Source organism: Primulina huaijiensis, unplaced genomic scaffold (assembly GCF_012295235.1).
Source record: "Primulina huaijiensis isolate GDHJ02 unplaced genomic scaffold, ASM1229523v2 scaffold25443, whole genome shotgun sequence".
Classification (NCBI taxonomy): domain Eukaryota; kingdom Viridiplantae; phylum Streptophyta; class Magnoliopsida; order Lamiales; family Gesneriaceae; genus Primulina; species Primulina huaijiensis.
Window position 1 is genome coordinate 557398 of NW_027356198.1, and position 22107 is coordinate 579504.

The 22107-nt window shown below is 35.0% G+C and overlaps 3 protein-coding genes across 8 annotated transcripts; all 3 read left to right on the top strand.

Annotated features, from left to right (window-relative positions):
• The first annotated feature begins 639 nt into the window (after positions 1 to 639).
• On the top strand, positions 640 to 6856 carry LOC140967537 (phytochrome-associated serine/threonine-protein phosphatase-like). Its single transcript, XM_073428120.1, has 10 exons — positions 640 to 976; positions 2526 to 2672; positions 2751 to 2818; positions 3585 to 3642; positions 4382 to 4492; positions 4660 to 4710; positions 5082 to 5225; positions 5396 to 5491; positions 5574 to 5645; positions 6493 to 6856. Exons 1-10 carry the CDS (start codon positions 896 to 898, stop codon positions 6574 to 6576), a joined length of 912 nt encoding a protein of 303 aa, XP_073284221.1. The 5' UTR covers positions 640 to 895; the 3' UTR covers positions 6577 to 6856.
• A 421-nt stretch (positions 6857 to 7277) lies between these two features.
• On the top strand, positions 7278 to 13324 carry LOC140967475 (18S rRNA (guanine-N(7))-methyltransferase RID2-like). 4 transcript variants are annotated; one of them, XM_073428013.1, is made up of 11 exons: positions 7278 to 7633; positions 7694 to 7800; positions 8916 to 9026; positions 9104 to 9179; positions 9835 to 9918; positions 10006 to 10061; positions 11556 to 11612; positions 11975 to 12051; positions 12186 to 12338; positions 12531 to 12666; positions 12774 to 13324. In XM_073428013.1, the coding sequence occupies exons 3-11, from the start codon at positions 8928 to 8930 to the stop codon at positions 12936 to 12938; spliced, it is 903 nt and encodes a 300-aa protein (XP_073284114.1). In that variant the 5' UTR covers positions 7278 to 7633; positions 7694 to 7800; positions 8916 to 8927; the 3' UTR covers positions 12939 to 13324. The 4 variants fall into 4 exon arrangements, with proteins under 4 accessions (XP_073284114.1, XP_073284115.1, XP_073284117.1 ...); XM_073428014.1 differs by having other exon boundaries at positions 7715 to 7800; XM_073428016.1 differs by having other exon boundaries at positions 7284 to 7633; positions 12002 to 12051; positions 12774 to 13318.
• A 487-nt stretch (positions 13325 to 13811) lies between these two features.
• Positions 13812 to 21521, top strand: LOC140967504 (plastid division protein CDP1, chloroplastic-like). 3 transcript variants are annotated; one of them, XM_073428053.1, is made up of 13 exons: positions 13812 to 14313; positions 15273 to 15386; positions 15548 to 15685; positions 15787 to 15891; positions 15981 to 16103; positions 16593 to 16961; positions 17684 to 17776; positions 17872 to 17991; positions 18652 to 18717; positions 18806 to 19328; positions 19413 to 19588; positions 20386 to 20576; positions 21126 to 21521. In XM_073428053.1, the coding sequence occupies exons 1-13, from the start codon at positions 14023 to 14025 to the stop codon at positions 21223 to 21225; spliced, it is 2409 nt and encodes an 802-aa protein (XP_073284154.1). In that variant the 5' UTR covers positions 13812 to 14022; the 3' UTR covers positions 21226 to 21521. The 3 variants fall into 3 exon arrangements, with proteins under 3 accessions (XP_073284154.1, XP_073284152.1, XP_073284153.1); XM_073428051.1 differs by having other exon boundaries at positions 18806 to 19588; XM_073428052.1 differs by having other exon boundaries at positions 15551 to 15685; positions 18806 to 19588.
• Positions 21522 to 22107: the final 586 nt, after the last annotated feature.

Consider the following 22107-nt stretch of genomic DNA (forward strand, 5'->3'; position numbering starts at 1 on the left):
GCTCGATATATTCATTAAAAAATTCGAATAAAATTAAATGTCTTGCATATATTATGTTTTAATATTACACTTGATTAACATTTGGAGTTCTACACGAACATTTAATCTCAAATTTGTTATGAAATCATTTGATCTTAACATAAATCTGCTGAATTCTTAAGATTCTGGAAATTATTTTTCTGTCATCTTTTTAAAGTTGAGATTATTGGTAATTTTGAAAATCCACAATTAAGACATTTCAAACTTAAAGAAACACATCAAGATTTATGTTTTTTTCTCAAAATATGGTGTGATATTTATAAATAATTATTAATATGCCGAATTTGGAATCAATAAACAAACTTATTTTTGGAAAGAAAAGAGATAAAGTAATAATAATTGTTTTTTTATTTACTTCTATATTAGTTTTATTTATAATAAAAAATAATCCGCCGTAATTCTTTTAGTCTTTTTAGTAGATGGAAAAAAATATCCTTTATTTATTTCAATAAAAAAATATAATAGCCTATTTTTTTGTTAATTTGTTACATACTCATAACCACCACATTTTATTTGTTAAAAATTTAAAAACAACTAACTAATTACTCTACTTCTTAATAAAATCTAAATCACTCATAACTTTAATCTTAATTNTCGAAAATTTTAAAAATGAGTGGGCGGAGCTTGATGCATCAAAATTTTGACCAAACCCCGAAGCAGAAGGGGTTTGAGATTCGTGGGATTGTTGCTGAAACTTTTTAGTTCTTCAGATTTTGTCAGTCCCGCAGCCGTTCCGTGTCTCCGATCGCGCCTCCTCCGTCGCGCAATAGATCTCTGCATACGATAGTATCTTTTTTCCAATACTGTTACGGTCTCTTCAACCCGGTTATTTTCCGTTGATTGACAAGACAAGGGCATGGATTTGGACGAGTGGATAGTGAAGGTGAAAGAGGGTCAGCACTTGTCCGAAGACGAACTCCAACTGCTCTGCGAATACGTATATAGTTCTTCTTCTTGCACCGTTGCTTGTCTTTGTTTATTTTCTCTTTCTCTCTGAATTTGTTGGAGAAAATTGTTTTTGTGGTTTGAAAGGATAATTTTTCAATGCCAATATCCTCTGGGAGCTGGGTTTTTGTCCTGTACATTTGTTTGTGTGGTGGAAGATTGTGTGGATACTGTACTTAGGGTTTCAGAGGGGTGGTTTTTTTTTTTTAAATGAAAATGAATGATCTATCAGATATTGCACCTTTTATTCCTTAAAGGACCCGCGTGTCAATTTCTTTCCACAATTCACCACTGTTACACTAGCATCCCTATTCACAAAAGTTGGTGCATATTTGAACTCCATCACAGAAATATTGTCCAAACACCTCCATAATTTTTTGTCTCTTTTCATGTCCAAACATATTATAACTTTGATGTAACCGTGTCACACGTGCCAGTCATAGCAATTGAAAACCATATTCTTTCGAGAGCGCATATTTGGACCTGCCTATTGTTGTTTTTGGTGCAGTGGTGTTCTTCTGGGTTTGCTGCAATATGTCACGGATACACGTTTGGATTTCCTAGTTGCTTGGTTGAATAATTTTTGCTCCTCTCTCGATCCTCTGAGATTTATACTAACCGAGGGGTGTCAGCATCACATTTAAGTTGATTTTTAAATTTTTTGAGCTTATTTGTAAGCTCATGAGTTTTTGGGCCTGAGCGAGCACGTTTGGCTACTTATAGTTGACCTGATTCAAAATTAAGTTGAAATGAATGCATAATACATTGTATTAAAAGGAAATTTTGGTCCACTTTTTTTATGACAAATACAACTTTACAAGGAAACTAGTTCTGTCGATTTTGATTCCTGTAATGTTTGGTTAATGTATATTTTATAATATATGCTCAATAAGTCAATATAAATAAGCAAGTGGTTATAAAAAGCTCTCACACCAGTTCATGAGCTTTTTAAGGTTCATGTAAAAGTTAACAAGTTGATTCAATTCACAACTCGGTATTAATTGACCTTGAGTTGAACTGTTCAGAAGTCAATTCGACTCTTTTTACACTCCTATACCAGCTAGCCCAATGAGCACCAATCACCATAGACTTGATAACTTAGAAATTCGAGTTTTACTTACTTTGGTTCAAAGCAAACCATCTCAAGTCTAGACATGTTATCTTCTTCTACCATTATGTTTGCACAGAATGGCTGCTCAATGCTGTGGAACTGGTTAACTATGCGAACTCTTGGATAAGCGGGTGACACACTTTTACCGAAACTTTTGCTCCAACTTTTCTCAGTTTGGTGCTGAACCATCCGCTGTTTTTTAGGATTGTTTGGCTTGTTGATGGTATCCACGACTTGATATGTGATTTGATAGTAAACATATGATGTCTAGATCTTAACATGCGTGCGCACCTAAATGTTTTACAGTTTTAGCAATTTTATGCCTGTCATATAATTAGCTGCTCCAATTTGCAGAATCTTCTACTTTTTCTTATGATACTCTGTGGATATGTTCTTCTTGAATTTTAACCACACTCCTCCCTTATATTAGGTAAAAGAGATCTTGATTGAGGAGTCAAATGTTCAGCCCGTCAATAATCCAGTCACTGTATGTGGGGACATCCATGGACAGTTTCATGATCTAATGAAACTTTTCCAGACCGGAGGTCATGTACCAGAGACCAATTACATATTTATGGTAATCATATTATATTTTCGTCTTATACCTGGTTTATTTCTATTTTATTTCACTTTGAAACTGCTTATTTCTTGGCAGGGAGATTTTGTTGATCGTGGTTATAATAGTCTAGAAGTTTTCACCATGCTTTTGCTTCTCAAAGCAAGGTGCGTCAAAAGCTGGCCACTTTATTGCTTGTGGTTTGGATTTGCACTTTTAAGTTGCTTATAAGTCCGCTTTATTTTTCTATTATATTCCATAGTTTAGAGGTTAAGGAAATAATTCCAATAATGAATCATCCAGTGTCATGCAGAACCTGCCAAGGGATTCACCTGTCATTACATTTTTCCTGAAACCAATCTAGAATTAAAATTCTGAGTCATGGTTTGATATCAATAACGGAGGTTAAAAGGATGACTGGATAATCAATGGTTTAGTTAGTTGCTAATATTACAATTTTATGACGAAATGTTATGCAGCTCTTTGAATTAATAAGTGTGTCCTATTCATTTTCATTTTTGTTTATTTAAGTGCCTCAGGATCCACCATGTGAGGGTTGGTGAGGATTGCAATTATTAATACGAAAATATACAGTTTCACTGTCGCAAAAAACTATGAAAGAATGACATAAAGTTCTATCTGTCATAACCCATCTTTTTTTTTTTATTTACTTGAACATGCACCCAATTGAATCAAACCATGGGGACCTTGACCTACGATTTAGGAGACTAACTGCCCTACGATTTGCAAATATTTACGTTTCTATGATGAGGAAATAGATTTACTACGCTGTAGGTTTTATTTTTTGACAAAGTTCCATGATAAGGAACAATGTTTTGTACTTTTTTTGAACTGAAGAAATATTTTAGATAATGTCTATCTGATACTCGCCTTTGTTGCTGGTTATTTCTATTTTTTGGCGTTTTCTTCCAGATACCCAGCTAACATTACTCTCCTACGTGGAAATCATGAAAGCAGACAATTAACACAGGTAATTAGTGTCTTAAACTTGTTTAATTGTGCTTACTTAACCAAAATAGTCACTGGAAACATGTGGATTTTTTCATTAGTTGCCCTAGTTAGATCATTTATTAGGCAGCTGCCATTGTTGTCTTGATGTAAGTCCACTAATTATATCTAGAAATTGATCTGGACGAGTGTAACTCTCAGGGGAGATGACTTATTGCCTAGGAAATTACTGTAATGTAGCTTAGATTATCGAATTCATATGAAAGTAATTGAATGAAGTTTTGAGTTTCAAATAAAAGCCACAGTGAAATGAAGAGTACTAAATAGATGATAATTAGAAGGATAACGGTTTTTGGAAAATGTTTAATGATATGATGGTCATTTCCTATATAAAAAAAATGATATGATGGAGAACAAAGCGTTGGTATTCATCTGACTATTTTTGCCTCTCATTGCTAAAGTTAATTTTCGATCACCTCTCAGTTTTGCATTTCACTCGTACTCAAGTCATATCCATACACATTTCATCTAGGAACGACAATAAAATTAAAGCTTTGGTTTTGAGTCATGCATGTTATGTGGAATTGACAATTTATTGTTTGGCCGTGACTCAGTAACTAGTGTCGTCTATAAGAAACACCACGGTAATAACTATACTATAATCAACTGCAGATAAGAAAAAAATTGACTTAATTTAGATGAATTTGACAAATAAGTTTTAAATAAAATCAATGAGTTTTTACAGGCGCTGTCCTTGGCAGGTTTATGGATTTTACGATGAATGCCAAAGGAAGTACGGGAATGCTAATGCTTGGCGATATTGCACAGATGTTTTTGACTATTTAACTCTGTCGGCAATTATTGATGGGACGGTACGCATTATTCCATGTTAACCGAGTCTTCAGTATAATTTAAATTCTGTCAGGAAAAGCTAAGATTTATCATTGTCAGAATATCCCACTAAGGGTAGTTTTTTGCTTTTTTTTTCCTGCTCTCTTGCTTCCTTCATGGCATGCTAATTTCATTTTTTGAATGCCAGGTTCTGTGCGTACATGGTGGCCTATCCCCGGATGTTAGAACCATCGACCAGGTCTAATCACTGTCATTATTTATCCTTGTTCACATGTTTTCTTTCAGATCACTCAAACTTTGATGAAATGTTGTTGTGAGATTCAACAAGTGCTAGCATACTTTTCTAAAGATTGAATATATACATTTTTTTGGATATCTGCATGAACTCATTACGCGAGGATAGTTTCATGTGTAATATGGGATTTATGGAGCTTTTTATCACCTATTACAATGAGTTTTATTTATATGAATGACATGTTATTTTACTTTGTTTCTTCATGTTTAAAGTATTGTTGTGATATGTTTGATGGTGGTGTAATATGCTGTTATGTTATGTTTTGTGCTCTTTTCTTATTTTTTTTTTATTTTATTTTTTGGGTTTTCTTACAGATTCGAGTTATTGACCGGAACTGTGAAATTCCCCATGAAGGGCCGTTCTGTGATTTAATGTGGAGTGATCCTGAAGATATTGAGACATGGGCAGTAAGTCCTCGAGGCGCAGGGTGGCTTTTTGGATCCAGGGTTACTTCTGAGGTAAGTGAAGGATTCTTGGGTAAAATCCGCAGATAATGTGCACATGCCGTTTATGATGTGATGAACTTCCGCTGTCTTCAAAATGAACTCTGGAAATCATTTTTATGAAAATTTGTATAGTTTAGCTTTAGTCACAAGGGTCCCTGCTAACATTGTAATTGTTTTTATAGTTCAATCACATCAACAAACTCGATCTAGTTTGCCGAGCACATCAACTTGTGCAAGAAGGTTTGAAGTATATGTTCCAAGATAAAGGACTTGTAACTGTAAGTAATTCTATATCAAGGATTGCAACATAGTATCTCATGCAAGATCCATTTGGTCATTGTTGCGCTATGGACTATGCAGGTATGGTCTGCACCAAATTATTGTTACCGCTGCGGGAATGTTGCCTCGATATTGAGTTTCAATGAGAACATGGTATTTATGTGCAACCTCTTCCACAACCCCTCTCTCCAGCTGCATATTTGTGCGGGTCATTTTAATGTTGAAGTTTGAAAACATAATTGAGCAAACAAAACTTCTCCTTCGAACTGACATTTAGGGTCTGTTACACATCTGGACATTTACAACAATAAAAGGGCATCAGTCGTCAAACAGTATCAATTAAAATGAACAAATACTAATTGTAGGATTTTGCGTTGTCCTTGTTTCCTTGGTTTTGGTATCATCCACCTTTTTACTTGTTTCTGATATGGCTATTGTGACAGTGTCGGCTAATCAATTTTTTGTGTTGTTTTTTTTTAATCCGTAAATCAAATTGTATTGATCTAAAATATGAGATTAGGTGCACTGGGCATACTCAGACGAACAAACAAACAAGTATCTAACTATGGCTAAGCAATTTTCTTTAGACCATGGTTATTTAAGAGAGTGTCTGTCCTATATGTTTCAGTTGATGCAACTAGTTTTCCCAATCTTCCTTAAAATTATTAAATGCAAGGGTCTAGCTATTTGAAATACTTAGCTCAAGAAATCTTGTTCCTAATTATGTTCTAAGACATGTTTCATGATTTAGAGCACTTATTTCCACACCATACTGAAAGACATGTCTTTCACATAAGTTGCATGAAACCAAGGTCGGAAAACCATTTGAAAAACAAGAAATTTGGAGAGAAGAAAATGGGGAGGGTATTGGACAGGCCTTCATGAAGCTGCAATGTAGATCCTGGATGTTTGATAAAAGTTGGCTGTTTCATGTCATTCGTCTGCTCCAGTCGCGCTTATTAACCTGATTCGACATTATTTTTTCCTCACCTTTCATTAGGAGAGAGAAGTGAAGTTCTTCACCGAGACCGAGGAGAACAATCAGATGCGAGGACCCAGAAGTGGAGTACCTTATTTTTTGTGATTGAAAAAGTTGTTTGGTGGCTTGTGCAATATGCATTTAGCATGTCAACCATGTCAACAGTCGATTGCTGCCTGCTTTGCAAGGTCTAATTAACTTGCGGCTTTCTGTGTTATCATGTAGTACGCTATTTGAAACGATAAAAGTTTTGTCTTGTAGGATTGCCGATATTCTTCTCTTTGTATGGTGACATGTGTTGCGATGGATTTTGGAAATGCATCCATTCAAGAGGGTGCTTGTCTAAGTTTATCCCATTCTTGCAGGCTTTGTGACCCTATTATTATTTTTGGATCTCTTTTACCGGTTTAAATCTTATATGAATTGTGACACTCGCTAAATCAGTTCAATGTATTCATAAATACTCGATCGTTCATAAATGTTGTCATTGGAAGAATCTATTCCGAAATTACTTGAAGAACGATAAAAATTATTAATGACATTTGTGGAGAGGGGATTTAAGTGGAAACGAATAAGATTTCAACGTTAATTTGATTGCTCTGTTTATTCTTACAAATTGAACTATTAAATTACTTGAACGATAAAAAAAATATTCAATATTTATTTTGTGGAAGTTTCATTCCATCAACACTCGAACGACATCGCCGAAAATACTTGAATGACATTGGTGAAAATATTTGTATCGAGTCTACTTCTTGAATTCGTGAGATATGTAAGGCAATACGCTATGTTTTTTTTTCTTTTTTTCCAAATCTGAAAATTTCTTTTATTACAAAATGCCTAAATCCCAGAATTTGTTATCTCGCTGTCTCGCTCACGGACTGAAAGCTAGGGTAGAAAAAATCTCCCCTGCTATGCTCGATATCCGCCGCTGACCTTGCTATATTCCGGCACTGACCTCGGTAAAAAACGAGCGGCTTTGGAGCACAGATTAAAAGGGTCTCCACCTGCACGTGTACCAGTAGTACGAGTTAGATTTCACGGAATTGAAGAAGGGGGTTTTTGAGTGGGTCTTTGTGAGACGGAGATTGAACGAAGGAGCATAAGTCAGTGCCATTTTCAAAACGGTTACCACAAAGACTTTGTTGTGTGGATATAATGAGTAAGTTTTATTTTTGGAATTAAATTTCTCCAGTCAGCGAGACATGAAACTCTGTTGAAGCTTGGAACTCTGGCACTGAAGGCTCTGAGCAAACCCGTTGCCAATAGTATCAAGAAAGAGGCTGGGCTTCACCCCAAGTTCCAAATTTCATCGTCGGCATAGCTCAGGTGATAGAATGATTGATAATGATTCAACTATACGAATTGGGATTTTTCTTGTTTTATGAAAGTGGTCCGGTTTTGTTGCATTTTAAATGCTTGTGGTTTATGCCCAGAGAGTTTTGTTGCATTTTAAATGCTTTTTCTCCCTGTTGGTTCGAAGCATTTTCTAGTTAGTAAAAAGAGAATCAAAAGTTTTTCCCAAGCTCAAACTCTAGTTCAATTGTATGTTTGACGAGAGCCCGACTTATTAAACACGATAAACAAGTTATTAACGATTCGCGATCTTAGTAATTTCAAAACAAGCTGAGTTCGAAAGTTCGAAGCTCGTGAGCTCGAGCTTATATGTATCTTGAATGAGCCGATCTCGAGTACATCCCTAGCGTACGTCTCAGACTCCTCGTCTGTCTCCGCCCCGGTAGTTCTCATCCTCGAATCACCTGCCATCACTCAAAACACTGGCCCCATTTTAAGCCAATCTTCTAGGTAATCCCCTAAACTTAGTAATATCCAAGTTTATTTTTGCTACTTGGATATATTCTCGAGGCTTCATTCTGATTTATAAATACGGTATATCCTGCATTAACTCTTGAAAGGTTACCCCTTTCTATTGGAATTTGACGTATTTGTTATCCACACTTTGTTGAAGATACTGTTTAAACTGTGCTTGCATAGATATTCTACATATTATTATCTGTTATCACCATAAGATGAAATGGATCAGTTTATGGTAAAGAAATAAAACAACAAATACATGACTTGAATTACCGGAAAAAATTGAGTGAGTGCACTCCTTCCTTGGATAGAAGGCAATAAATAATCCGAATGATACTGTGTGAGTAAATTTTTTTATTTTTTTTTGAGTGAAAATTTGTTTTTTTTATTTGGTGTATTTAACCTAGTGGAAGGAAATTTTCAAGTTCCGTTTCGAAGGGGGAGATTCAATGGGATCTTATCCCTAATTTTATTCTGGTAGGACCATACTTAAAACCCCAGTTTCTCATACGTTAATGGTTGATAATTGATTATCCAACTTTGAAACTGTCTAGTTGATGAGTGAATGTCTTAGAGTTGGAGTCAGAAAATAAAATATTACCATCGGCTTAACATTATTCTTTGACCAGCAAAAGTAGAAGATGACATCTCGACCAGAGCTCCAAGCCCCACCGGAGATATTCTACAATGATGAGGAAGCTCGCAAATACACATCTTCTTCTCGTATAATCGATATTCAGGTACTGTCTTTACTTACAGCTCCACTTTAACGTATGCTTGTATCAACGCTTTCTCAATGATGTTGATCTCTTCAAAGGCTAAACTTTCGGAGAGGGCGTTGGAGCTTCTTGCATTACCAGATGATGACATGCCCAAATTACTACTTGATATTGGTAATTTTCTATTCTTTATTTTTGGATTCAGTTAAAATAAATTTCTCATGAAGTTGGCTGTACATTATTCTGGAAGTGTTTGTGATTGGCTTGAACTATTGAGGTGTGGCTCTTCCATGAGTCCAGAATAATTAATAAGTTTAGATTTGGATTTGCTTTGGTAGAATTTAGATTGTTAATCGTGAGTTCACGTTGCGAATTGGTGAATTATAGCACATGGTACATTGTCTATGTAATTGTTCCACTTTTGAGGTCTCTGTATCAGTCCAATATATCAAGATACTAAAATAATCTTTGGTTGCTAAATATTTCCAAAAAAAAGTGGTTCAAGGAAGAGATACATAATTGTTTTATTTTTGTACTATTTGTTGCTGCAACTTTGATCAATATATGTGTCTCTGTGTGTGTGTGTTTTTTTTTTCTTTTTGCAACTACTAGGAATTGTGACTTGTGAATGTCTAGTGGTCATGAAACACAATATACAAGAACAGTTTACCAAGTTTAACTCTTTACATATGTACTCAATTGTGATGGCTCACATAATTTTTATGTGTCTCTTACAAACTTAGGTGAATTTTCATGATGCCAGCATAAGTGCATTTTCATTTTTATATTGTTGAAACCTGTAATTATTTCAATTCAATGGTTTTATTAGGTTGTGGATCAGGACTCAGTGGGGAGACATTAACTGAAAATGGGCACCAGTGGATTGGTTTAGATATATCACAAGCAATGCTCGGTATGTGGCATTTCCTTTTTGTTATAGTTCAAATAACGTACAACCTACTCTTTCATGGTTCTATTCTTACATTAGTGATTAATCCAGATGTTGCATTGGAGCGTGAAGTTGAGGGTGGCCTTGTGCTTAGTGACATGGGACAGGTAGGCGCTAAAGGTTTTAGTTCATACCAATCACATTTCATTCTAAAAAAGTTAATGGCATTAAGTTGCTTATTATTATTTTTATATAATTCTCTATAAGCTTTGCCGATATGTGGAATTTAAATTTGAGAATCCAATGCCATTGTTTTTCTTTGTGATGATTAAATAAATTCCTTCATTTGCTCATAAATTTTGATTAAATATTGTAGTTAATCTTCAAGAAAATGTTAGATTTTCCTCCAATAATCTTGAGAAATAAGAGATATATTTATACAGAACTAGAAAAGTGCATATGCGTTACACATGGTTGACTGTCGATCGAAACATAATTACGAAATTCAGATACTGTTTAAAACCGTTTAAATAACATCATCTTTAAGAATATTTGTCAATCTAAACATATCAAAACCCAATAGATAAAATAGCATTATGACCATAAACATATATGTTCACTTGTTCATATGACAAACTTTTCGATCAACGTGATTATGACATAATAACAACTCTATCAAACCAGAAAAGATTTTTTTCATCCAAATACCATTCATAAAATAAAAACATTAAAAATAAATTAATAGATCGATGGATTTTGCCAAGGCCCAAACCACAATGTACTTAAATAAAGTACGCAAAAGGTAATATTAAAGGTCACAAGAATATAATAAACGCATGAACCAAAAATAAATGTACAAGACATCAATTTCTACCAACATAAATACAATTGAATGATAACCACTAAAATGAATTAAATCCTATTAACTTTAAAATTGGTAACATCAATTATGTCAATGCAAAACAAGAGGTCAAAACAGTAAGCTCACAAATAGAATTCATATATTTATAGGTACCAACATAAATACAATTGAATGATAACCACTAAAATGAATTAAATTTTATTAACCTTAACATTGACAATGACTAAAATAACCTCATCAACTATGTCAAAATGCAAAAAAAGAGGTCATAACAGTAAGCTCACAAATAGAATTCATATATTTATAGGTATATAGATATAGACTACTTCACTCTTTTTCTCAAAAAAAACACTTTTGTTAGAGGGGAGAACTTACCTGGTTTTGATTGAACACCCCTCGTCTGTTTTGTTCCTTTTGATTTGCCAAAGCTGTGTTGTAAATTGTGGGGAAAGATGTAAACTATTTGATTTCAGACCTTCACACTACTGATCAGAATGATAATGATGATAAGAACTATAATAATACGGTAGAATTAAATTTAGGTTTCTCAGATTTGCGGTGAAGTCGATTGGTCATATGTTAAGGTAAGATTAGGTATGGGGCTGTTTATTTTCAACGATTGAAGATATCATCCCACCAATCATCACAACATTATTGTTTTTACAGTTTGCTTGTTTATCTTACCCATTTGAATTGAATGTCTTAAGATCATTTAGTTTGTGGCGTGTCGTCATATTTTGTCTGTTTGGACTTTGGATTGATTGATGGATAATCATGTATGTACACTATACCATTGTAGGGTTTGGGGCTACGACCGGGAGTTGTTGATGGTGCCATCAGTATATCTGCTGTACAGGTTATTTTTCTGTACCTTTCTGATGATATATGTGCTTTTATCGATAATATAGTGATCAACTCTTGTAAATGGTTTTAATTTTAGGAGTATAAAAGGTCTTTGTAACTGGAAAATTATGATATTTTTGCGACCCAGTGTATCTGTATCTTGTGGCTCCAGTAATTTCTTTAGTTTGTGAAGTATTTTGATGTACAAACTATGATGAAATGCAAATTATTGTTGACATGATTCAGTTACCTGCAGTTGGGTTTAAATTTCCAGTATTTATAACCATGCACAAATACACTTGCATCTCCGCTCAATATGTTTCTATAATTTATAGATCTCTTTCTTTCTTTCTGCAAATTATCCTCGTCTGATAGCCTCCTGCTGTTTCACTCTCCTATCAGTGGTTATGCAATGCAGACAAATCTTCTCACGAGCCACGTCTGAGATTAAAGTATGTAATTTTTTCTCAGTCCTTTCATCTTTTGCATTGATACTGATAAATGGCATGTGTTGCTTTGTGATTGTCTGTTTGCTCATGCCTTACGCAGTGAAGATAAAAACTGAATTTTTAATAAATCATTGTAGGGTATTTTTTGCGACGTTGTACCGATGTTTAGCGCGTGGAGCAAGGGCTGTGTTTCAAGTGTATCCCGAAAATCTGGCTCAACGCGAGCTGATTCTAGGTTTTGCCATGCGAGCTGGCTTTTCTGGGGGTGTAGTAGTTGACTTCCCGCACAGGTATATAAAAGATTATGCATGTCGTCCTGTTTTCAATAATTTCCACAATGTCCTGTCAGCTTCCTGGCATTTTTTCTCTCTAGTTTGTTTCATGTTTGAATGTGGATTCAAGTCACAATTCGTTGAAAAGAAAAGAAAAGAACTCTCCAGATAAAAGTCGTGACACTAATTATAGGTTCTCTTCTTGTTCAGTACCAAAAGTAGAAAAGAATACCTTGTGCTCACTTGTGGGCCGCCGTCTCTAAGAAGCTCCATTCCAAAAGGGAAAAACGAAGATGAGGAAAGTTGTGGCGATGAAGAGAGCAGTGGAGACGACGAGAATGACGCCGTGAGTACCCATTTACTTGATCCGCAGATATGTGTAGTAAATATTGTTTCTCTTTCCTGAAAACTTAACACTTGCTTTAATTTTCTTCAATGTTTTCTGGATTGCAGGTTTGCGTATCTGACAGGCACAGACCTAGAAAAAAGCAAAAGTTAAACAAGAAGGTGAAAGGAAGAGAATGGGTTATGCGGAAGAAGGAACATATAAGAAGAAAGGGTAATGCTGTCCCTCTAGACACAAAATACACTGCCCGGAAAAGAAAAGCTCGATTTTAATCACCAAATTTCCTTGACTGGTCTGGTTATCGAATCTGGGAAACATTTTATGGTGAAATTTGAACCTTTTTTGACGGGATATTTGGGAAAAAAGGACCTGATCATCCATTTTTTTGTAAAAAAAAAAAAACCTCATCAGGTGTATTTGAAATACAATACAAACCATTTTTTTTAAAAATAATGGTCGACCAGCGGTAGATAACAAAATATTTTTTGAGTCCCTATAGCCAACATACGTTGTTGGTAGCATCCACAAATCCTGTATTTTTTAAGTTTCGGTTTCTGTTTAACGCATTGATACTTTCCAAATGAAAGTTGAGAAGTTCATGTTATGCCATATTCGGTTGTTTCTTTATAAAGGATAATGATAATGGTGCAGTTTCTCACGCCCCCATGTTATCTTTATTTTTCCGAATGAGAGACGCACTCCGGAACTCGATAGATGAGACAATGGGACGACTTACATATTCTGGAACAGACCAACATATTTGGTTGTATTCCTTAAATATCATTTTCTTTTTTCTACGATTTAAAATAACTGTGTCTGTGCATTGAATTTATACTTGATGTATATATATTTCTTTAATAAATTAGAAACATATAAATCATTTCAATTATTTGATAAAAATTCAATATTTTTATATTCAATTTTTTATTGGATTTTTTTTTAATATCCTTTTAATTCTTCTGAAATAAACCGAAACATGCCATAAAAAGAAACCGAATTAAAATAAATTATTCCGGATTGTAACCGAGTTAATTGAACTTTTGTTGGAAAAAAAATTAAAATTTATTTTCTATTAAAAATTAAAGTTTATTAATAATCGAGATGGCTTTTAGATTTGGTAAAAATCAGATGGGTTCACCTGTAAATTTACTTTTTATCTTATGGCCGAATAAAAACAGTGGCCCTTTCCCTCTTTGGAACGCAAAGCTGAAGCAACGTTCGTATCATCTTCACTCTCTCGATTTTCCCGATCCCACAAAATCATGCGCGTTCAAGATCATGATCCTTGATTGTTCCTGTTTTGCCCAACAAATTTGTACGAGAAATATTGGTCGAATGAAGCTGCTCTAGAAATTTATGGCAAGTTTTCTTGCATTGGTGGCCAGTGTGAATGACCTCTACTACTGTAGTCAGAACAGCGGCAGGTTTCATTGGAATGACAGCTTTGTTTCCTTGAATAGTAGAAAAAGCTACTGTACGAAGAATAAATGTGGGAATTCTAGTTATCGAGTTAGGGTTCCTGCGGCTGGTCACCCATGGAGATTACGTGCTGCCACGGATCTTCGATTTGTTGAGGAAAGCACCAGCAGGAACAGCATTGTGCAGAATCAGGTTCCGTTTATCGAAATCCCCGTCACTTGCTACCAGGTTCTCACTTTTTTTTCCTATTCTTTTATCTTTTGCTTTTTAATAAGAGTGTGTTTTTCATCTTGATGAGATTATTGAAGGATTTTTTTGCTAATTTATGCTGTTCTCTTTTTTTTCCCCTCCTAATGATCTTGTGCCTTTGGATAGTCTTGAATGTGGTTTGTTCAGTAGTTGCTGTCAATAATTCGTTTTAATATGTATGGTGTAGGATCGTATTTAGCTTAAACCCAGAATCTTGAAAATTCCATGTTTGGTTGGTTTGATTGTGACCCTCGACTACTTTTGTCACTCCATGTTGTCTGAATTGATTTACACATGATAAGGGCATATAGCCTATTTTATATCTCCTTGGAAGCAACTTAACTCTACTCAGTTGAAATTACTGGAGGAAATATTATATCATCTGCTGTTGGTTTCGCAAATGCTTCAATTAAAGGCCAGATAGAACGATATCTAGAATAAAACAAAATATAGTTGGAGCTGATATGTGGAACAATTTATGATGTAATACATCAATATTGATTCTACAATGCAATCACAATCAATTGTGTGATGTGATGCACTGCAAAATAGCTTAATGTTTTAATAATTGGACGTACTACGTTCCGATGCTTCCGCAAAGCTTCTTTCACTGGGATTTTCTTTTTAAGTAGTATTCTTCATAGCAATCAGCTCCTTTTTCTGATTTTTCTCGGTTTGGTATGTGTACCCTCAGAAGAGTTCATTTTAACATCTAGTTTCTAGCAAGACTATACGTGTGTTAGTGATGTCTGGTTTTTATAATATGGTGCAAGGTTGTTTCTATAAACGGGGTTTTATGCTTTGGACAAAGGTTTGTAGTGCAGTGTGCTCCACGACTTACTCATCGAGGCTTGCTTTTTAGTAGGCATCTGCCTAAATTACATTTAATCTACCGATTCCAGTTTCACATTTTCACTTTTGATGTTGTATGCATTCAGATTCTTGGCGTTCATGATCAAGTGGAGAAAGATGAAATTGCTAAATCAGTAATACATCTGACAAATACAGAGATTGAGGAGGGTTACACGGAAGATGTTGTTGTATCTCGCCCTGTATGGATTGAACTATATGGTTTTTTTCGGTGCTGAATTTAATTAGCTACATATGAATGGGATACTTTTTGGAGTGGTTTCTTTTTAACCACTTCTACTTTTTCATACCAGCTAACCTTCATAGTTATCTTATTCATGTATTTGCCGCTGATTTCCCTCAGAAGGTTCTGAAGGATGTGAGAGATAAACTTCTATTTGAACCAGAATATGCTGGAATTATCAAAGAAAAGCTGCCTCCCAAATCTTCTCTTAAAATTCCATGGGATTGGTTGCCTGTGGTTCTTTGCCTTCTTCAGGAGGTATATCCCAGTCATTCATTCTTATGAAATTTCTATTGATTAACTTTTGGCAGATCACTACTTTGCAAATCCTCTATTACAATTCAATTGAATCAATTTAGGCCGGAGAAGAGAGACTTGTGCTTGAAATTGGACGAAGAGCAATGCAGCATCCATGCTCGAAGCCATATATTCATGACATGCTTCTTGCCATGGCCCTAGCAGAGGTAAGAAAAAGGTGGAGGTCAGAACCTTGAACCACTTTTTTCCTGGCAGTGTTTTGTTTCCTTCGCTTATTACGTGTGATTTTTTGAAGTGTGCGATCGCTAATGTTGGTTTTGAAAAGAACAATATTTCTCATGGATTTGAAGCCCTTGTCCGTGCTCGATACCTTCTTGGAAGCAAGAGTTCTCTGGGCAAGTTGAAGCTGTTATCTCAGGTGACCTTCATTTAGTATTTTTCCCCGCTAAATATGCTACGTTTGGTTGCCTCTTTTGTTTTGATGGATTATTTTGCCATCCATTCAAATAAATAAATAAACTATGCAAATTGCCAGAACCATTGAAAAGAGAAAATCATTACGAAGATAATGTAACCTTAATGCTGAAGAAGTGATTCCACGAGTAGTTTGGTATCGCAACGAGGAATTTAAAATTTTATTCACGAGGTTATAGATGGTGCTGCAATGGAGTGGTATTTGTGACCCTTCAATACATAGAAACACCACCTGTTATCTCTTCAAAGAGAAACGCTAATGGGTACAATTCACTTGTTGCTGTGAAGATGTTTACTAAAATCATATATCTGGAATTTTCTAGCTTTTATTGGTCCTTCGATTGGGGATATTTTTGAGTTGCTCTTGACGATTTAGTTTAGATTGCTAGTGTAGCTCGCAACTCAAAATTTTGCATTCAAATGTTGCTTTTAGATTGAAGAATATTTAGAAAAGCTTGCTCCTGCCTGTACATTGGAGCTATTGAGGATGCCTCATACGCCTGATAACGCCGAACGAAGACGTGGAGCTATTTCAGCTTTGGAAGAATTGCTCAGACAGGGCCTCGATGTCGAAACTTCTTGCCAAGTTCAAGACTGGCCATGCTTCTTGAATCAAGCACTAAAAGAACTCACGGCCTCTGAAATTGTCAATCTTATTACTTGGGATAATTTAGCTGTTACGCGGAAGAATAGGAAGTCTATCGAGTCGCAGAATCAAAGAACTGTTATTGATTACAATAGCTTCTATATGGTTATGTTAGCTCATATTGCTCTTGGTTTTTCAAGCAAGCAAACTGACTTGGTAAACTCTAAGATTCCTAAATTAGCTTCTTATATATTCATCCTAATCATAAAAATGTCAGTACCTGCATATTTTGATTTTCCGTGTTAGAAAAAACTGACTTGGATGTGATGGCTCATATCTGTCTTGTGCAATTTTTGAGTTTTACTTATGGGTCAGAATTATATAGATTTCTAATCAGTAGCATGGCTACTCTTTTGGGCCTTAGCGTATCTGTCCTCGAGTTATCAAGCTCCAAACAATGTTGAGACAAATGGTAGACTCATGGGACATGCTCTCATTTGTTTTTTAAAGCTTAATTAACGATGGCATGTGTGTATATAGTAAGGTCACTCCTCTGGAATTTTGTGATCGGAATAGAATCATCATGACCAAAAAGGTTGTTTTTATGAGATTATAGGTTCCTAGGAAAACAATAGAGAAACATTGAAGAACAGGAAAGCAAAAGGAGTGGCCATGAAATGTTTGTCGACCTCTGTCATGTTAGGCCTTACTAATGGGCTTTCTGGATATTAAGCTACTGTTTCAGTTATCAGAATATGAATTAAGAGACTACCCTTATATTCTATTTTCCTTACTTTCTTGTTTACTTGGTAACTGTTGCAGTGTGGTGCATTATGTCTGATTTTGTAATATATGGGATTCACATATCCGTGGGACTAAAATGATTTTTAATAGTTTTCAGTTTTAAGAGATCAAATACTATATCTTTTCTTGTGTAGATAAACAAGGCAAAGTTAATTTGTGAATGTCTAACTTCAGAAGGCTTTGATTTAAAACTTGAAGAAGCATTTTGTTCTTTACTTCTTGGGCAGGTACACCTTTCTGATTTTGCTTTTGTGGCATTAGCTATTCTTTTTTCTTGTATTTTTTTTCACGTGAATGAGTAAATTTGAGTCTCATAATCCAGAGTGATGAAGCAACAGCTGCTGAAAGATTAAGGCAATTAGTGGTGAACTCTAATCCCAGTTCACAGAAGTCACTGCCAAAGAAAGAAATCAAAGAAGTTTCAAGTGCAGACAAACCACTGGTACATGCACAATTATTACTGTATTCGGTTTGTGAAATTATAATGCCCAATAGTGTGGCATATGAAATTGGTATAATATTTGAATTTTAGTAATGCTACTAAAGTATTGGTCAATATCAGATATGACTTTGAACTGATTGATCATAGTTGTTTTATTGGAAAGTCTTCACACAATAGACAATAATTATATACCCCCTTCCCATTTCCCTTTTCCAGGACAACAAGATTCTTTTGTTACCTCTTCCAGATATGTCCTAATCTCTGCGACCAGTTCATGTCAATGATAAATTTACAGCAAAAATTGTTGCCATCCTTTTCCTCAAAAAAATATGTGTACAAGTCTGCATTTTTTTGCATTAAAATATGATTGAGACAGAAACTCGGGACTAATAAATGAGTTAACTTCTTAATCACATGGTGTTGGTTATACAGGACAGGACAGTCATAGATGTAGTCATTAAAGAACATAAATTTAATATATTGTTAGCTTTCTAAATATATTGTTCATGAAGAAAAAAGATAGGTAGAAGGGGAATGTACAGCAAGCAAAGAAGTGATACATACAAAGGAGGGGGCTTATATTATAATTTAAAGCTCCTTTTTAAAGTTATGACATTCGGTTAAATATGATATTTATCAGTTTGTTCATTAAATTACTAGGAAACGTGGTTGAAAGAGGCTGCACTTAGCTTGTTTCCAGATACCCGAGATTGTTCTCCATCTTTGGTAAAAGTTTTTCATCATGTGCTCTAAATTTAATAGAATTCAATCTTGATCACAGACTGACTTCTTTTTGTTATTATGGCCGAAACAGGCTGACTTCTTTACCTGGGAAAAAAGAACTTCTGGAAAAAGGCATAATAAAAGAACAGCTCCAGCAGTATCGAACATCAGGCATCGACCACTGGCCATTGCTCTTCCATTAGATCAAAGGGATGAAGAACCAGTTTTATCTACAGTATCTTCGCTACATCTTGGACCTGTGAAGCAACTTGCTCCTCCTGAACTCCAAATCCCTTTGACAGAAAGCAAGGCCATTGATGGAGGCTGTGGTAACCTACCATCTACTCAGCTGAAGAGAAGTTTAGGTTCAAAGCAAGGTGATGTTTGGAAATTCCGGTTGGGCGTAAGTCACATTCTTGGAAAGATGATATATGCCACAGCATTGGGCTTCATCTTGGTTGTTCTCCTTAAACTTAAAAACACACTATTCTGGAGGGCTGGAAATGGTACTAGATGGAGGATGGACAAACAGAGTGCTGATACTAGCTCCCTTACATGGAGTGCAGATTCTTCTATGGATTTAAGTTCCCAATCTTTAGTAACGAGGAAAAATGGTATTACTAGAAAATTTCAGAAGTTCCTTTCTACACTTAAAGTGCATTCTGGGGATCACTCAGAAGCTGTTGATTTGAAAACAGCTTCCCTCTCCTCTGGCCTGTCATCCTCGATGGCATCAACTTATAGGCAGCATATGTCTGTCAAAGATGCTGAGATCCTTGTCAAGCGATGGCAAGCAATTAAAGCAGAAGCGCTGGGGCCTAACCATGATGTTCATGGCCTCCCAGAAGTCCTTGATGGTTCTATGCTAGTTCAGGTGACTACCTTATTAATTGTGGTTTAGTTATGCTCTACAAATCTTTGAGCTCATCATTCTAAAATATAATATTGGATCGGGTTTATCCAATGTTCTATAAAAAGCTAGGCGGTAGGAAGGCGACCTTGAAGCCTGTATCTCTAATTCTTCTTCTACTTCATCTTCATATTTCTCCAACATTTCATCTGTATCCGATTCAAATTCAAATCTATGAAGCTTGAAGTCCATATTATGTTGCATATTTTTTTTAAAACAAAATATTGACAAACATGATAGTATGATACTGATACATTTGAAATATTCTGATAATAAAAATTAGATTTTAGATGATGAGCTTTAATTTTTTTTAAATAAAAAATCCAATATTTTTTTAAAAAATATCCGCGTAGGCGGCCGATTTATGCATCACCTCTCAAAGGCGTCGCCTTGATAAAAATCGGGGCGGTGTGCGGCTATCCATCATCTTGGCGCTGCCTTTTTAAAACACATTTGTAATGTGTGTCACTTTTGGTTTTAACTTTTTAACAGACTCGGTGTTTTTTTGGACCAACGGCATTGTATAACCTGCAGAACTTGGATGGAAAATCGGTTTTTGACTATTGCTTTGAATCTCTAATTAACAATTAAAATAAGGAGAACGAATGCTTGATTGTTATTGGTATTCTGCCTCTATTTTCTCGGAAAATTCTTAGTAGTGTACAAAATAGTAGGTTTGAACCTTTCTGATTCTATCAAAACCTTATAGCATAATATCCTCATGTTAACTGTTGTTTATTTCTGGTTTTCGATGATTCTAGTGGCAAACTTTGGCAGATGCTGCAAAAGCAAGGTCCTGTTTTTGGAGATTTGTTTTATTGCAACTGAAAGTTACACGAGCTGACATTTTGAAAGATGGGATTGGGAGGGAAATGGCGGAAATAGAGGTTTTCTTGGAAGAGGCAGCTGAACTTGTGGACGAATCGCAGCCTAAGAATCCAACATACTACAGGTAATTTAACATTTTCTATCAAAACAAGTGCTCGGAGCAGGGCACTTGTATTTTGGAGCGGGGCACTTGTATTTTTGTTTGGTTCTTTGATATTTGAGGCATAAGAAAAGGTAGTTAAATGAGGTACTCATTACCATATTAAAGGCCATCTATGAAAGCACAAGCCTATTATGAAAGCACAAGCCTATGCTGTATTTAGTGATTAACATACAATTCTTTCTGCCTTAATTAACAGTCATGAAGCTCTCTTTATCTTTCTTTTTTTGTTATCCGGGAAAAAACAATGAGAAGAAGAGTAAGTGTGAATGATTTCAAATCAAGAAGAACCAAGGACAAATTTTCTGAACTCCTGTGCATTTGACTGTATTTTGAGCTAGTGAGAATCACTGTTATGCGGTTTCCATGCATGAGCATTCAGACACTTATGTCTCCAAAGTCATGTTACCAACTTCCATTGACGACTGGCACACTGAAAAGCTTGTTTTACAATCTTTTCTGGATTCTCCTCTGGGATTAAAAGTTTCCTAAATTCCAACCAATGTATTGCAGCCCCTATAAAATTCTTTATCTTCTAAGAAGGCAAGGCGATGGATCGTGGAGGTTCTGCGAAGGAGATATTCTTACGTCTCAACCTTTGATCAATGACTAATTGCGGCCGAATTTTAAATAACAGAGGATTCTCTACTCTCTCTTTTTACCTGTACATAAGAATATGTAGCTTATCCTTATTAAAGTAGACAGTTATTTATGATTTCTTGATTTTCTTACCATTGTTATTTTTATTACAAGTTCGGATTTGTGCTCTTCAGGAATATTCTAGGAATTTCATTTATTGTTTCTGTGACTTGTCGACCTGGGATTGGTGCTCTTATTATCTTATTTGAGGATCTGATGAACCAAAATTCTTATTTCTATCTATTTATTCAAGTTTTGTTTTCAAATAAATTATTTACCTGTCGTGTTTATGTAAAATTTAAGCTTTTGGATCTTGTTATTTATTTAGTGACCAGCAGGGAATTAAATTGTAATTAAGTTTTGTCATTCGTGCCTGCCATCCCTTGCATTAACGGATTGAATTTTGGTATCACCTAAAGATGGGAGTTAAAATAACTATCGATATCATCGTCCACTATTTTTTTTTTAAAAAAAAATATTTCCTCCTATCTGAATGGTGAACTTTGTTTTCTGAATTTAGATCAAATTTTTTCCCCAAGATATCTCTATTCGTTCTACTATTTTTATTTTCATCAAGAAATTAAAAATCAAATATAAAATTAGCTAAAGGGAAAATAGTAATCATCGTATTTTATTTTCAAAATTTTAAAACATATAAAATAAATACTTATTATCTTAAAATTTGATATGTACGGTTACATGCCAAATGATACATATTTATATAAATTTCCAAGAATCATTTCACTAGCACATGGTTCACGTGATGCATGTTTATACCCTTAGAATAATGAACCATGTTTATACCGTTAGAATAATTGTTACAAACATCAATAACAATATATATATATATATATAT

Excerpts from the sequence above, each read along its gene's own strand:
- LOC140967537 (XM_073428120.1), top strand. The coding sequence starts at position 896 with ATGGATTTGGACGAGTGGATAGTGAAGGTGAAAGAGGGTCAGCACTTG. Across the intron at positions 977-2,525 it reads TCCAACTGCTCTGCGAATAC|GTAAAAGAGATCTTGATTGA; the intron begins GTATATAGTTCT and ends CCCTTATATTAG. Across the intron at positions 3,643-4,381 it reads AAAGCAGACAATTAACACAG|GTTTATGGATTTTACGATGA; the intron begins GTAATTAGTGTC and ends TGTCCTTGGCAG.
- LOC140967475 (XM_073428013.1), top strand. The coding sequence starts at position 8,928 with ATGACATCTCGACCAGAGCTCCAAGCCCCACCGGAGATATTCTACAAT. Across the intron at positions 9,180-9,834 it reads CAAATTACTACTTGATATTG|GTTGTGGATCAGGACTCAGT; the intron begins GTAATTTTCTAT and ends TGGTTTTATTAG. Across the intron at positions 12,052-12,185 it reads GAGCCACGTCTGAGATTAAA|GGTATTTTTTGCGACGTTGT; the intron begins GTATGTAATTTT and ends AAATCATTGTAG.
- LOC140967504 (XM_073428051.1), top strand. The coding sequence starts at position 14,023 with ATGGCAAGTTTTCTTGCATTGGTGGCCAGTGTGAATGACCTCTACTAC. Across the intron at positions 15,892-15,980 it reads TTGCCATGGCCCTAGCAGAG|TGTGCGATCGCTAATGTTGG; the intron begins GTAAGAAAAAGG and ends GATTTTTTGAAG. Across the intron at positions 20,577-21,125 it reads AAGAATCCAACATACTACAG|CCCCTATAAAATTCTTTATC; the intron begins GTAATTTAACAT and ends AATGTATTGCAG.